The 11,761-nt window shown below is 43.6% G+C and overlaps 1 protein-coding gene across 1 annotated transcript; it reads left to right on the top strand.

Annotated features, from left to right (window-relative positions):
* The first annotated feature begins 865 nt into the window (after positions 1–865).
* CD7 (CD7 molecule) lies at positions 866–9,584 on the top strand. Its single transcript, XM_063351880.1, has 5 exons — positions 866–1,108; positions 3,000–3,332; positions 4,900–5,241; positions 6,599–6,714; positions 7,620–9,584. The coding sequence occupies exons 1-5, from the start codon at positions 1,036–1,038 to the stop codon at positions 7,728–7,730; spliced, it is 975 nt and encodes a 324-aa protein (XP_063207950.1). The 5' UTR covers positions 866–1,035; the 3' UTR covers positions 7,731–9,584.
* The last annotated feature ends 2,177 nt before the right edge of the window (positions 9,585–11,761 follow it).

The following is an 11,761-nucleotide window of genomic DNA, read 5'->3' as shown; positions in this document are numbered from 1 at the left end:
CTCATAATCCAGTATTATTGTCAATTCACTTAAATATTGCAAAAGCAAAGACAGGGAGTCTCCTGACAGATGTCTGCTGGCATCTGCTTTTGTATCCAGTACTGTGCCTTTGTAGGGCTAAATGAAAGGCCATTTCACAGCCTTCCTGAACTCTCTTTTTCCAATAATTGATGAAATTTCTAAGCTTTCGAGCATTCCAGAAACTCTTTGGAAACAGCCCCTTTCCCTATGTATTCACACAGAGAGCAGTGCCTGCAAGAAGAGCTTTTCATCATATCAGGGAGGGAGCAGGAGGTACCTGTGAATTGCGGCTGAGATTTCCTTTTGCTGGCGGCTGGCAGCTCTTGTGTGCTACAGACACACAGAACGTATTGTTAAATGTGAAGCCAGGAGGCACGGGGGAGGTACGTACCATGCTGTTGCTTGGAAATGATGCGCATTGTCATTGCCAAGATGCAGCTCAAACCTGCAGTTTTGTTAGCAGGCTTTGTATAATAAATTAAGCTTTACCTAAAGTAGTGGAGCACCTCTCATCCACTTGCTCCTTACAAAGCCAAGACTTCTGTATTTGCAGCCACCAGCCGGGCAGCCTGCTAAGTCCATGGGAACATTGACAGACTGAACTGATACCAAGCCGTCTACATTTCCAGTAAGGCCACAACAGGGAGATAATTGCCTGACTTTGGCACTGTGGAGAGCAACTTTGAGCCTAGTTTTTCTCAGTTGACTGAAAAGGGAAGGTAGGTGCTCGCCATTGATACTCTTTCTAATTCTGCCCTCAGGGTTGGGGTTGTTCAGTGGTAGGAAACCGTGGGCGTTTTAAGTGTGAAGTCAAAACCAAGATACACCTCTTGAGAGAAATCTCTCAGCCCCCTCTCTGTCACATTCTTTGTGATACTAAGGCAAAAGAGACAAGTTGCTCAAGTCTTTTAGTAGACAACTGATGTAGCTGTAAGAAAACAGGCCAACTTGTAGCATACAACCCTTTCTTCACGTCTTTAACTCATCGAGAACAACTAAAAAAGACCTTTGAAAATGCTGTGGATATCACATCTCCCAGCTGCATCCCTCTTTCTTCTGCTTCTTCCGTGCTTCCCTGGCCAGAACGGTACGTACAACATAGATGCTTTTACATTTCACAAGTTCCAGTGTTTTCTTTGTCTTTTTCCCACCTTAGACTATTGTTTCAAACAGATTCCTGTCAAATTCACCATTAGCAAAACCAGGTGGAACTTTGAAAAACATTCTCTGAAATTATAGAATTTAGAATTTATAGTTTTTAGAAAAATAAAAAAATAATTATTGTGATCAGAACTTTTCCATATAGAATTGCTCTCTGTAGAAAGAGTGGAAGTTGTTTTCCCAGTAGTTCAGCATGAACTGCATCCGTATCCTTAAGGCTGACAGGGGGAGCCCACTACTGGATAGAAATGAATATTGATATTTACTAGGGACGTAATTATTGAAGGTGCAATAAAACCTTACTAGAAATGTCCATTGCTAAATAGTGTTGTAGCTAGCGAGAGTACAAGCTGGAGGCACACTTGGGGAAAACGGTGTGAATCTTTGAGGAAAACTAGCTGAGGAAAAAGATTTCTCCAAACAGTCAGCCCTTTTCCCCCCATGACCACTGACAATAACCGGAAAGGCTGGTGACTTGAGAAAAACATTTTATCCATAAATCAGTATGTCTAAAAGGAAGGTATGTCATACCAGGAAGGTTCTGGTAAGTGTATTTATTTTGAGTGTTTTTACCATTCTTTAGTTAGTGGTTGTTGAGGAGTCAATGCTGATTTCCGCAAATATAATTTAGTTCTTGAGCTTCGACGCTGATCTTTTGGAGAAAACAATTGATGGGCTGAGGCTGCTTCTCATTAGCTATTGGGCTCTTAGATGACATAAGTACAGGTCAGCTTAGAATTAGGCTGATGGAACTGAATTTCCTGGGCTTTCCTTCCCTGCTTGTTAAGGCTGAGTGCTCTGCGCTTCTCCAGCCTCCTCCATCACCCCATTTCTCTTCTGCTTTGGAAGGTAACTGCTGACAGCTCTTGGGTTACCTTAATTCCTTCTCTAAGTGCTGTAGAAGGAATGCCCTTGTTGTCTGGTCACGTTGGATTGACCTACTGTGTCTAAATTCCCGTGATTTGTCCTTTCTGTGTTTGACTTGTGTGTTCATTCCCTTATTAAAATAAATTGTTTTAAGTATGTAGGTATCCTTAATTTGCTTGTCAATGCTGAATAATTCTACCCTTTCTATATTATGTTTGTCCTAGATATGCAATACTCTATATTTTATTTTTCTTCCTTGCTTGTAATGTTGTAATGTAATTTCTTTCAGATGTTTCCCATTTGATCCCTCTGTTCCTTGGTATTCATGGCATAAGTACTTACTATTCAGTTTCTTTTGATATTGAGGTCATTAGAGAACTCAAAGGGTCTCATTATATATTTTTATACTTTTGTTTCTTGGTATAGGCTGGAGTTATTCCTTCTGCAGTTCTCTTCCTAAGAGACTACACTATCCAGTTTCCTGACGTTGCTAAAGCCTCCTTTCTAAAATAAAAAAAAAAAAAAAGGAAAGAAAATGTGTAATTTTCTTCCATTCTCTGCCATTTTTTGATACCTTTGAATTCCAGATTTAGATCCTCAACCAGCTCCAATTATTGGACTGAGTTCGATGAAGCTTCTATTTTGAAAACTAATAGGATTATACTGGGAATCTACAGAGCAGACTAAATTTTTTGCATGAGTGACAGTAACCACTTTTTTTGCCAAGGCCTTTTAAGCTTTGGGGAGTCGTCAAGTTGCACAAGTCAATAGGCGTGAAAGGCACTACAGGTTTCAGGACAGCCAAGAGATGATATATCCAGGATAGCAAGACTACGGTCTAGTCTTACAGAGCGGTTCTGTTGACGGAGGAGTTTTTGAAAACTACTTTGATGTTACTAGATCAAGAACAACTCTGAGATTATAATTTCAATTGCATTTCTTATTTTTAGGTGGAGAAAATGAACAGTCAACAGACATTATCAGTGTTTCGGAAGGAGACTCCATCAGCATAACTTGCTCAGGTTCAGAAAATACATTGGGAATGTACTTGAGAACTAGCATACGGGAGGTCAATGTGTTTTTTTTTTCCAAGACCAGTTCTTCATTTATAAACGATGCATTCACTAATCGCATCGAGTATTCAAAAGAAGGAAGGAATCTCAGGATAACTCTGCGCAATTTACAGGAATCTGATTCCAATATCTACCTATGCACTAACTACGTTTCAAGCAATGGCAGTCACAAAAAGCTGAATGGGAAGACAACCATATTAGTGGTGAAAGGTATTGCAATTCCACCTTTTATGTCATGAATTAATAAATACAGATATATATTTTAACTCAAAGATTGGAAGAAAGCATAATGGGAGGGAGAGTCTGACAGAACTTTACCCGTATCTGCTCAGGTAGTGTACTGAATTGAAGGAAAGTGTGGGTCTGTTCCCTGAAAAGATGAAGAAAACACATTAGGTAAAACAGCACCAGGAAACCCCCTAGAACATCAATTCATGACTAATTTAATCCTAACTATGGGTTTTCACATGAGTCAGAGGTTGCTGCACCAGTTTGGAAACAGCGAAGACCCATAGCTCTTTCCAAAACAGTCAGTCAGATCGTCTTGAATAACTAGCAAAGCAATGAGCCCCTTTTTTTGGTAGCGCTTTTTGCAAATCTCTTTTGTTTTTACTATTTCATCTTAAATGACAAATTGATAATAATTGGGAAGCTGGTGCTAGGCAGGGTTTGCAAGTTGGGCATCAGTGGGTAAAGGGATGTGAGTTTTTTCTCTTAATAAACAGTTGATGAATGGCACAAGTTCTGCTTTTGACAGTAATTTCTGGTTAGGGGAAGAATCTTTCTGTCTTCTTGGGGTTTTTTTGTTTGTTTTTGTTCGGGTTTTTTTCTTGGTAGAAGAGGGTTGAGTCCACAATAATCTTTGGCAGCTTATTCTTCTATGTACCTACCATTCTGATGACACCATCTAAAAACATCTTTAAAACGTCTTTACCAAAAATTACAGAGTTTTCTTCCTTTCCCATCCCCAAGGCATGCAAAACCTAATTAATTGCTGGATGAGCAATAGTCCGTGTTATCTATGACGACTTATCTCGTCCTTCCTTAGGCTTCTCTTTTCAAACTAGTTGGCTGTTTTCTTAAATGGATTCCATCTTGTTGATTCGGTTCTGTTTCTCCAAATTATTTTATTAAATAACTTTGTACCTCTCTCTGATTCTGATCCTCTTCTCTAAAATGCTTGCAACATTCCCAGAATTGTCTTTTGTACAAATGTGATAAGTTATGTCTTTATTCCCGCATCCCCGTTAATGATAATGTCAAAAGGAACAGGGAATGTCCTCAGAGGTACTCAGTGAAATGTCTTCACAGCTGGACAGCAAGTCATTAATAACTGCTTTTTGAAGTCTATTTTCAACACTGATGGCACCCGTATTGTATGATTTCATCCAGACCAGTAGTCCCCAGATGTTTCTATGGCTTAATCTCTTCCTTTCTTAATTGAGAAAGCAGGCAACAATCCATGTGTCAAGGGCACGCTGATGAAGCTGTATTCCCTTAGCAGAGTTCAGTGTATGCATTTTTTAGGTAGGTGGAGGCTCTTTACAACCAGCTAAACGTGCTCAGTCAGTCCTACTGTCAGATCCTGGGGCAGGAGAACATGCCAGACATGTATCTTTCTTCTCAAGGCATGCATAAAGGTAGCCTTTAAAAAAAACAAACAACTTTATCTCAATTTCTGTGGTCTGTTCTTTCTGTCTTTGACTTCCGTATTTGCTCCCTAGTGAAAATGCAGTGCGTTAAGTATGTAGTAGCCATTAATGTCTCTTGTTTTTAGGAAAAAACAGTGGAGTTGTTGAGCAGTCACCACTCTATGTCAATCCGCAGCAAGGCCAGTCTGTCAGCATTACCTGTGCGTGGAGGAGCTCAGATGAAGGGATCTACTTGCTCAAGACTCACATGCAACCTGAAAGAGTGCTGTATGTTTCAAGTCGGAATAATTCAACTATTTTTCCTGCTTTTGCTAATCGCTTGGAGTATTCAAAGGAAGAAAAGAAAATAGTGATAACTCTACACAACCTATGGAAGAACGACAGTGATATATATGTATGTGCTGGGGTGTTGAAAAATTCCCCTTCCCTCTCAGTGAATAGCAATGGCACCATGATGCTGGTTAAAGGTACGATCCTTTTGCTTGTTTAACCATAACTAACTACAGGCATGTTGTAATACAAAAGGTGGACTGAAAGCTTGCAGAACTTCAGTCGGGACAGATAAAGCACTAATCCACAGCTAGGCTTCTTTCGGTAGCTAGGAAAGTTTGGAGAGTGTGCTCTGACTCCTCTGCACCCTGTTGTACTAGGACACCGAAACAGGCACTATGTTTTTACCTGCCTTGTGCAACCAGAGGGAATAATGAAAGAGAAAACTTGCTATAATCCTGCATCTTAAAAAAGAAAAAAAAAGGTCAAAAAAAGGTCACAATCAGGCAACAAACACTTCAGTGTGTCTGTGAATGATCTATCCATTTTAGGAAATGAATCAGTATTCTTAGCGTTGGTTCTTTGACCTTAATGTGACATCTTTAAGAAGCTGTTCCCTATAGCAAGTCTTTGTGTTTAAAAATACATCACACTAGGGAGTGCAGAACAAGTCCCCGGGCGTTTACTTAAAGTGTCACAGACAATAGCAGAGATGATCTCACACACCCTTATTACACACTGAGCACACTGTGAGCATGTGTTCCAAAGACAGGGTTTTTTCTTCTTCTGTAGGATGGTGTCGCAACCATTTGCTCAGATGCAGACAAAACCAGCAGCATAGTGCTTGATTTTGATCTTACTGGTGCAATTTAACCCTGTGCATTGGGCTTTGATGAGATCTTTGGTGAATTAAAATAACGTTTACATAAGCCCTAAGAGTTGCAAAGGATCTAGTCTGCAAAAAAGACTGTGGTGTCATTCTGTGCCGCTAGCCATAACTGCTGCAGCAACTCAGTAGCGTGAGGTGGGGAAAACGACAGCTGCACATCAAAGCAGCAGGGTGATTACCACATATTGTGTTATTCAGATATGGATTAATTGAGGTTTTAGAGAACTGTAACCCTTTCCACTAGCACTACTCTGCTCAGCGTATATACTCCAGGTCGTAGTAGCCTCTCACTTCTGTCCGCACTGCTTGCCAACCTGGCCGTTAGATAATTCCCATACACTCCTGTCCGAGCCCTCGGTATTGCTGTAATACTGCAGTAAACCATTTTCTGTTTCTGTTATGAGCGTGTGGTCCTACTTCTGATCAGTGGCATGGAAGCTACCACCTTCGTAGAGTGCTCCTCACTGACACGCCACATGCCACCTGCAGTCATCACCAGCCTCCAAAAGTGCAGAGGGAACGCCAGCGAGAATACCAAGGGGATGACAAATGTGGCTGTGTAGCAGGCTGTTGATATCTGATTTCTTGCTGACCAGGAAATATTTTTTTTCATAGTAAAAATAGAATTCTACCTCTTCATATTTATAATAATAATATAATTTCAGATGCAGAAATGGAGCAGGTATACTGTGGTAATAATTCCTGGGGCATCTATGGTCTTATCATCGTGGTAGGGTTCCTGTTTTCTGCGCTGGTGTGCTGCGCCTTGTACCGTGTCGATGTAAGTATGCTGTTACCATGCCACAGCAAACCTGAATCCGGGTCTCATGATATGATTTTTAAATAGTGACTGAGTCAAGCAAGCATTCGATAAACCTAAGGAATCATGGCTTTCTATGGTCTCCTTTTTGCACTTGTTTAATGTCTGCTAGCTGTAAACTCTTGGCAGTGAAGACTTCTTTACAGAAACTTAGGAGTTTCTGTAACTCTTAGTAAATGAGATATTGTTTGCTTTTTGAAAGCAATCCTCAAGTGAGCCTCACAGTCAACAACACAGCCATGCGTTGTATGTATTTCCCTGAACAAAGCACCTCACTATTGTTTTGCTGCCTTTTTTTTTTTTTGTCAATTGTAAATGGGACTGTATATACCAATATATACAAACCTTATGAGGAACGACTGAGGGAGCTGGGGTTGTTTAGCCTGGAGAAGAGGAGGCTGAGGGGAGACCTTATCACCCTCTACAACTACCTGAAAGGAGGTTGTAGAGAGATGGGGGCTGACCTCTTCTCCCTGGTGACAAGTGATAGGACGAGGGGAAACGGGTTCAAGTTACGTCAGGGGAGGTTTAGATTAGATATTAGGAGACATTTTTACACTGAAAGGGTTATTAAACATTGGAATAGGCTGCCCAGGGAGGTGGTGGATTCACCATCCCTGGAGGTGTTTAAAAAAAGGGTAGATGGGGCACTGAGGGACATGGTTTAGAAGTGGCTCTTGTCAGGGTAGGCTAAAGGTTGGACTCGATGATCTTAAAGGTCCCTTCCAACCTCAGCGATTCTATGATTCTATGATTCTAATATTGTAATAGATGTAAGAGAACGTTTTGGGGGACACAAGGACAGCAAAAACTCATAAAAGCCTTTTCAAGCTCTGTTCTGAACGGCTCTTTGCTTTGTTTTGCAGGTAAAGAAATATTGCCAGAAAAAAACCCCAAATGCAGTATATGAAGATATGTCCTACAGTTCTAGACGTAGCACCTTGGTCAGAACCAACACTTACTCCATGGACAAGTAAGCTTCTGCCAGCTGAGACTGTGCGTGGATCGACCATTCCTTTATGGGTCTCTCTGACAGCTGCCTCAGCAACCTCATGGAGTAGCTGAACTGAAAATGCTATCATAGAATCATAGAATGTGTTGGGTTGGAAGGGACCTCTCAAGGCCATCTAGTCCAACCCCCCTGCAGTCAGCAGGGACATCTTCAACTGGATCAGGTTGCTCAGAGCCTCATCCAGCCTGGCCTTGAATGTCTCCAGGGATGGGGCCTCCACCCCCTCTCTGGGCAACCTGGGCCAGTGTCCCACCACCCTCAGTGTAAAGAACTTCTCCCTAATCTAAACCTACCTTCTTCAGTGGAAAGAAAAACCTGCCTCCTTTCCAAAGCTGCTTCTGCTTTTTTGATCACTTGTAAAATTATTTTTTTTTTTGATATACAGAAAATGTAGAGAAATGCAGGTACCCTGCACACGTTTGCAGTGTAGTGCGGAAAGCAGTATTTTTAGACTATACATTGTCTGGATGCAACATATGGGCTCATTTCTTTGCTTTATCAATAACCCTTTCAGGGAGGGTGGGATAGATGGAGAGGTCTCGTTCTGAGCTTTGGTAAGTGCTCAGGAAGACCGTAACAGGCCTGCTTAATAATATGCAATGGATCCACATATGCATGGATTACAGTTCTTGTATGAATCCTTGTGAGTCTGCCCAAGAGCTCAGGTAGCTAAAACTACACAAGAGTTACTGCAAAAAATTATCTCTTCTGAACAGAATTCAGAAACTTTGCAGCAGAGAACATTACAAGTGAAGTGCTGAATATGTGTGGGTTTACCTATTCAAAGATCATAACCATCCCACAAAAATGCAATCAAGTCTAGATTCTAAATTACTGCCTTTGTTAGAAATACTGGCATGACTGGTGTGGGTCTTGACGTGATTGACATTCAAAATGACTAGACTTGGGGCATGATGGCTTTTTGGGACAGCGAAAATATTTGTGTTGTGCCGGTGTTGTCTCAAACTCCAGCTGTCCTAGAACTACACAGCAGAATGCGTTTCTCCAGGTCAATGACTCTACACTGTACAATACAAAGTGAAATAATCCGGATAAAGCCAACGCCTGCATTCCAATCTGGGCATGCATGAGTCTGACCCCAAATCACTCTTAACAAGGGAATTTACCAAAAAACTCACATCAGTCAAGTTGAAATTAAATTTGGTTTTAGAAGAAATGTCTTAGAAGATTTAGAAAATGTCTTAGAAGAGGTTGCCACGATGAGCTTAGCTCTTCTCTAGCTAAGGAAGGGGTTACGCTTCTTCCAGGATTGTTTTGGTTTTGCAGAGCTGGGTCCACTGTGGAAAGTCAACAATCTTGCATGCCCAGAGGGATATCAAATTGCCCTGTTATGAGGCAGAATTGACGAGGTTGGGTTGTGGTTTCTGGGGACAGGCTGAGACTAGAATTTTTCTTTATTGATGCATTTGTTTAGTTTTTGAGGGATTTGGGCCAGTAAGCCATTGATGAGAGCACGTAGCTGGAGCAGAACCGGGCACGGGGCGTCCTTCCTTTCTGGAGGTGAGCGCTGCCGAGATCTCAGCTTGCCGAGCCAAGCCTGCCGCTCAGGAGAGGCCGTTTCCCTTCAACTGCCACTTGTGAAATGCTGCGCACCAGACCCAAGGGAGAAATCTGCTCCCCTGGGTGGCCGGCGGAGGGCTGGGTTTGCCTTCCAACCAGAGAGGTGTATGTCGATTGCAGACCCTGCTATTGTCACAGAGCTGTACCTGAATAAAACTGCTTGTGATCGGGGCTTTGTACAGTTGCTTGATATTTTCATACATGTATTAAACGCTATTTCATATATCCTCCAAATACATGCTAGTTACTGAATGGACTCTTTCTTTTAGTGGTTTGTGGTTTTTTTGAGTGAGTCAAAGGCTTCTTGCAAAAGGCAGTATAACTTGCTCCCAGTGGCACCTCAATAGACAACATCATAACTATTCTTCACTTTATTTACATAATCTACATGTAGGGTTTTTTTTTTCTTTTTGAAACTAATCCCTGAAGAAGACCCCAAAGAACACTTCAGACGATTTATAGTCATGCAGTCCTTTCATAGTGGCTAAGGTAAAATTCCTGAAGAGCTAAAAATGTCAAATGGAGAGGGGTAAGAAATAGATGGCACTGGGGAAGCTTGACCCATCCTTTGAACAGCACCCAGTGGCAGGGACTGAGGGCCACAGGGTTTGCTAAATCTGGAGCAGGAGATGCCACCTCACCACTGTTGCCCATGTCTAATGTCCCCACGAGCACGGCCCCAGCGAGGTCCCACATCCCCTCACAGGGGTCCCACTGATAAAGGAGAAGCTGCTGCCCGAGCACTCACACGCCATTCATGGTGTCACACACACACGCTTACTCCCGGGCGCGCTTCCTCCTTCTTCAGCCTCAACCCTAGGTTTCCCGCAGCAGAGTCTCAGGCATCGGATTTCATAAAATAATTAATTTGATTGGAAGGTACAGCAGCAAGAACAGCCCGGCCTGGGTGCCTCCAAATAGAGGGACCCCGAGCAAAGAAATCCCTGGGCAATTATACCCTTGTGATCCACACACCCGCCCCCATGCGCCCTTCACGCTGTCCATGTGTCTTTTAGTCCAATGGTGATTTTTGGAGGGGGACTTTTAACATTTTATTGGATGTTTTTTCTGCGTCCAGGCAGGCAGGCTCTTACCATGTTGATGTGTAGTTTTAGCCGAGGGTTGGAGCCTCCATATCTTCTGGTTTGCACTCCTTCTGCACCTGCCCTTGTTGGCAGAACGTGGGGAACCGAAGAGTCCCGCGCGTGAGAGAAACACCACCAAAACCATCAGCATCATACCTACCACTTTCCCATGCTAAAAGACTAAACAGCACTGTACTATCTGCTAGGAAAATTACTAAGAAAAATAACTCTATTGTGGCCTAAAGGCTTCAGTCAGTCTAGCTACTCATGCTAAGTAAAGCTAGGCAAACAGCACAGATCATGCCTTAAGTAGTTTATTCTAATTAAAACTTACTTATTTACGCTAAACAACTAATATCCCTCCACACCACATCCCCTCTCTGCACGCCCTGGGCGAACTGGGCCCATGTCCCCAGGCCGCTCGCAGCAGCCCCCGTTGCTGTGGTAACGGGGGGCCCTGCGGTGCCCATGGCGTGGGCAGGCCGCAGGCTGGGCACCCGGGGAGCACTGCCGGCCCCGCTGCCCCCCTCGCTGCCTGGGGCTTGTCCCCAGCAGGTCCCCAGGGCCGGGACGATGCTGTCTGTGTTGGGGTCAGGTGGGCGGCCATGACTCAGAGAGGACTGGAGCAGAGCAGCCCCTGAGGGCTGGTGAAGACTTTGCAGCCCCTTGTTAAGAGAGGAGGCCTCAGCACCCTCCTGCCTGCCCCAAAGCTGCTCCCAGAGGACTGTCAGGGTCCTCCAAGGGCTGCTTTTGTGGAGGAACATCTTTCCTCACGGGATGAAAGAGGGACACCCTCCCACTAAAGCCTGCATGGTGCCTGAAGGCCTGTGGCTGTGCTGAGCCACTGCAGGAGGGGCTGTCAGGAGCAGCCCGCTGCGATGTTGTCACCAGAGTGTCCCCTCCTGCTGGGGCAGACCCTGGCGTGAAGCTACGGCCATGCATGTCCCTGTCTGGGCAAGGCAGCGCTGGCCCTTGGCCAAGTGCAGGGCCGGCAGCGAGAGCAAGTATGTCGTGTCTAAATGTCCCCCACAGCATTTAGACCATTTCTGTGTTGGTCCACGGACAAGCCCAGCGCAGGGGCGGATGTAGAGGTGGAGAAGATGATGTAACAAATTTGATACCCATCTCGCAGCTGAAGTGCCCATAATCAATCACTATGTGTCGCATTTTCATCTTTGAAAAAAGGTGCGGGTTTAGTGGAAAAGGGCACTATTCCCAGAGAGACAACGTATGGAGGTTCGAGATGAGCAAACTGGCATCTGTCATCAGCTTTCTGTCGCAATACTACCGTGCAAACGTGACCACAATTATGAAAAAAACAAAACAAGCT

Source organism: Chroicocephalus ridibundus, chromosome 14 (assembly GCF_963924245.1).
Source record: "Chroicocephalus ridibundus chromosome 14, bChrRid1.1, whole genome shotgun sequence".
In the NCBI taxonomy this organism is placed as follows: domain Eukaryota; kingdom Metazoa; phylum Chordata; class Aves; order Charadriiformes; family Laridae; genus Chroicocephalus; species Chroicocephalus ridibundus.
Note: the sequence above shows the minus strand (reverse complement) of the source record. Positions and strands in the feature narration are given on the sequence as shown.

What these genes read in the sequence shown, in the direction of transcription:
- CD7 (XM_063351880.1), top strand. Translation starts at nt 1,036, where the DNA reads ATGCTGTGGATATCACATCTCCCAGCTGCATCCCTCTTTCTTCTGCTT. An exon ending in AACCATATTAGTGGTGAAAG is followed by an intron (nt 3,333 to 4,899) that starts GTATTGCAATTC and finishes TCTTGTTTTTAG; the next exon opens with GAAAAAACAGTGGAGTTGTT. An exon ending in CACCATGATGCTGGTTAAAG is followed by an intron (nt 5,242 to 6,598) that starts GTACGATCCTTT and finishes ATATAATTTCAG; the next exon opens with ATGCAGAAATGGAGCAGGTA.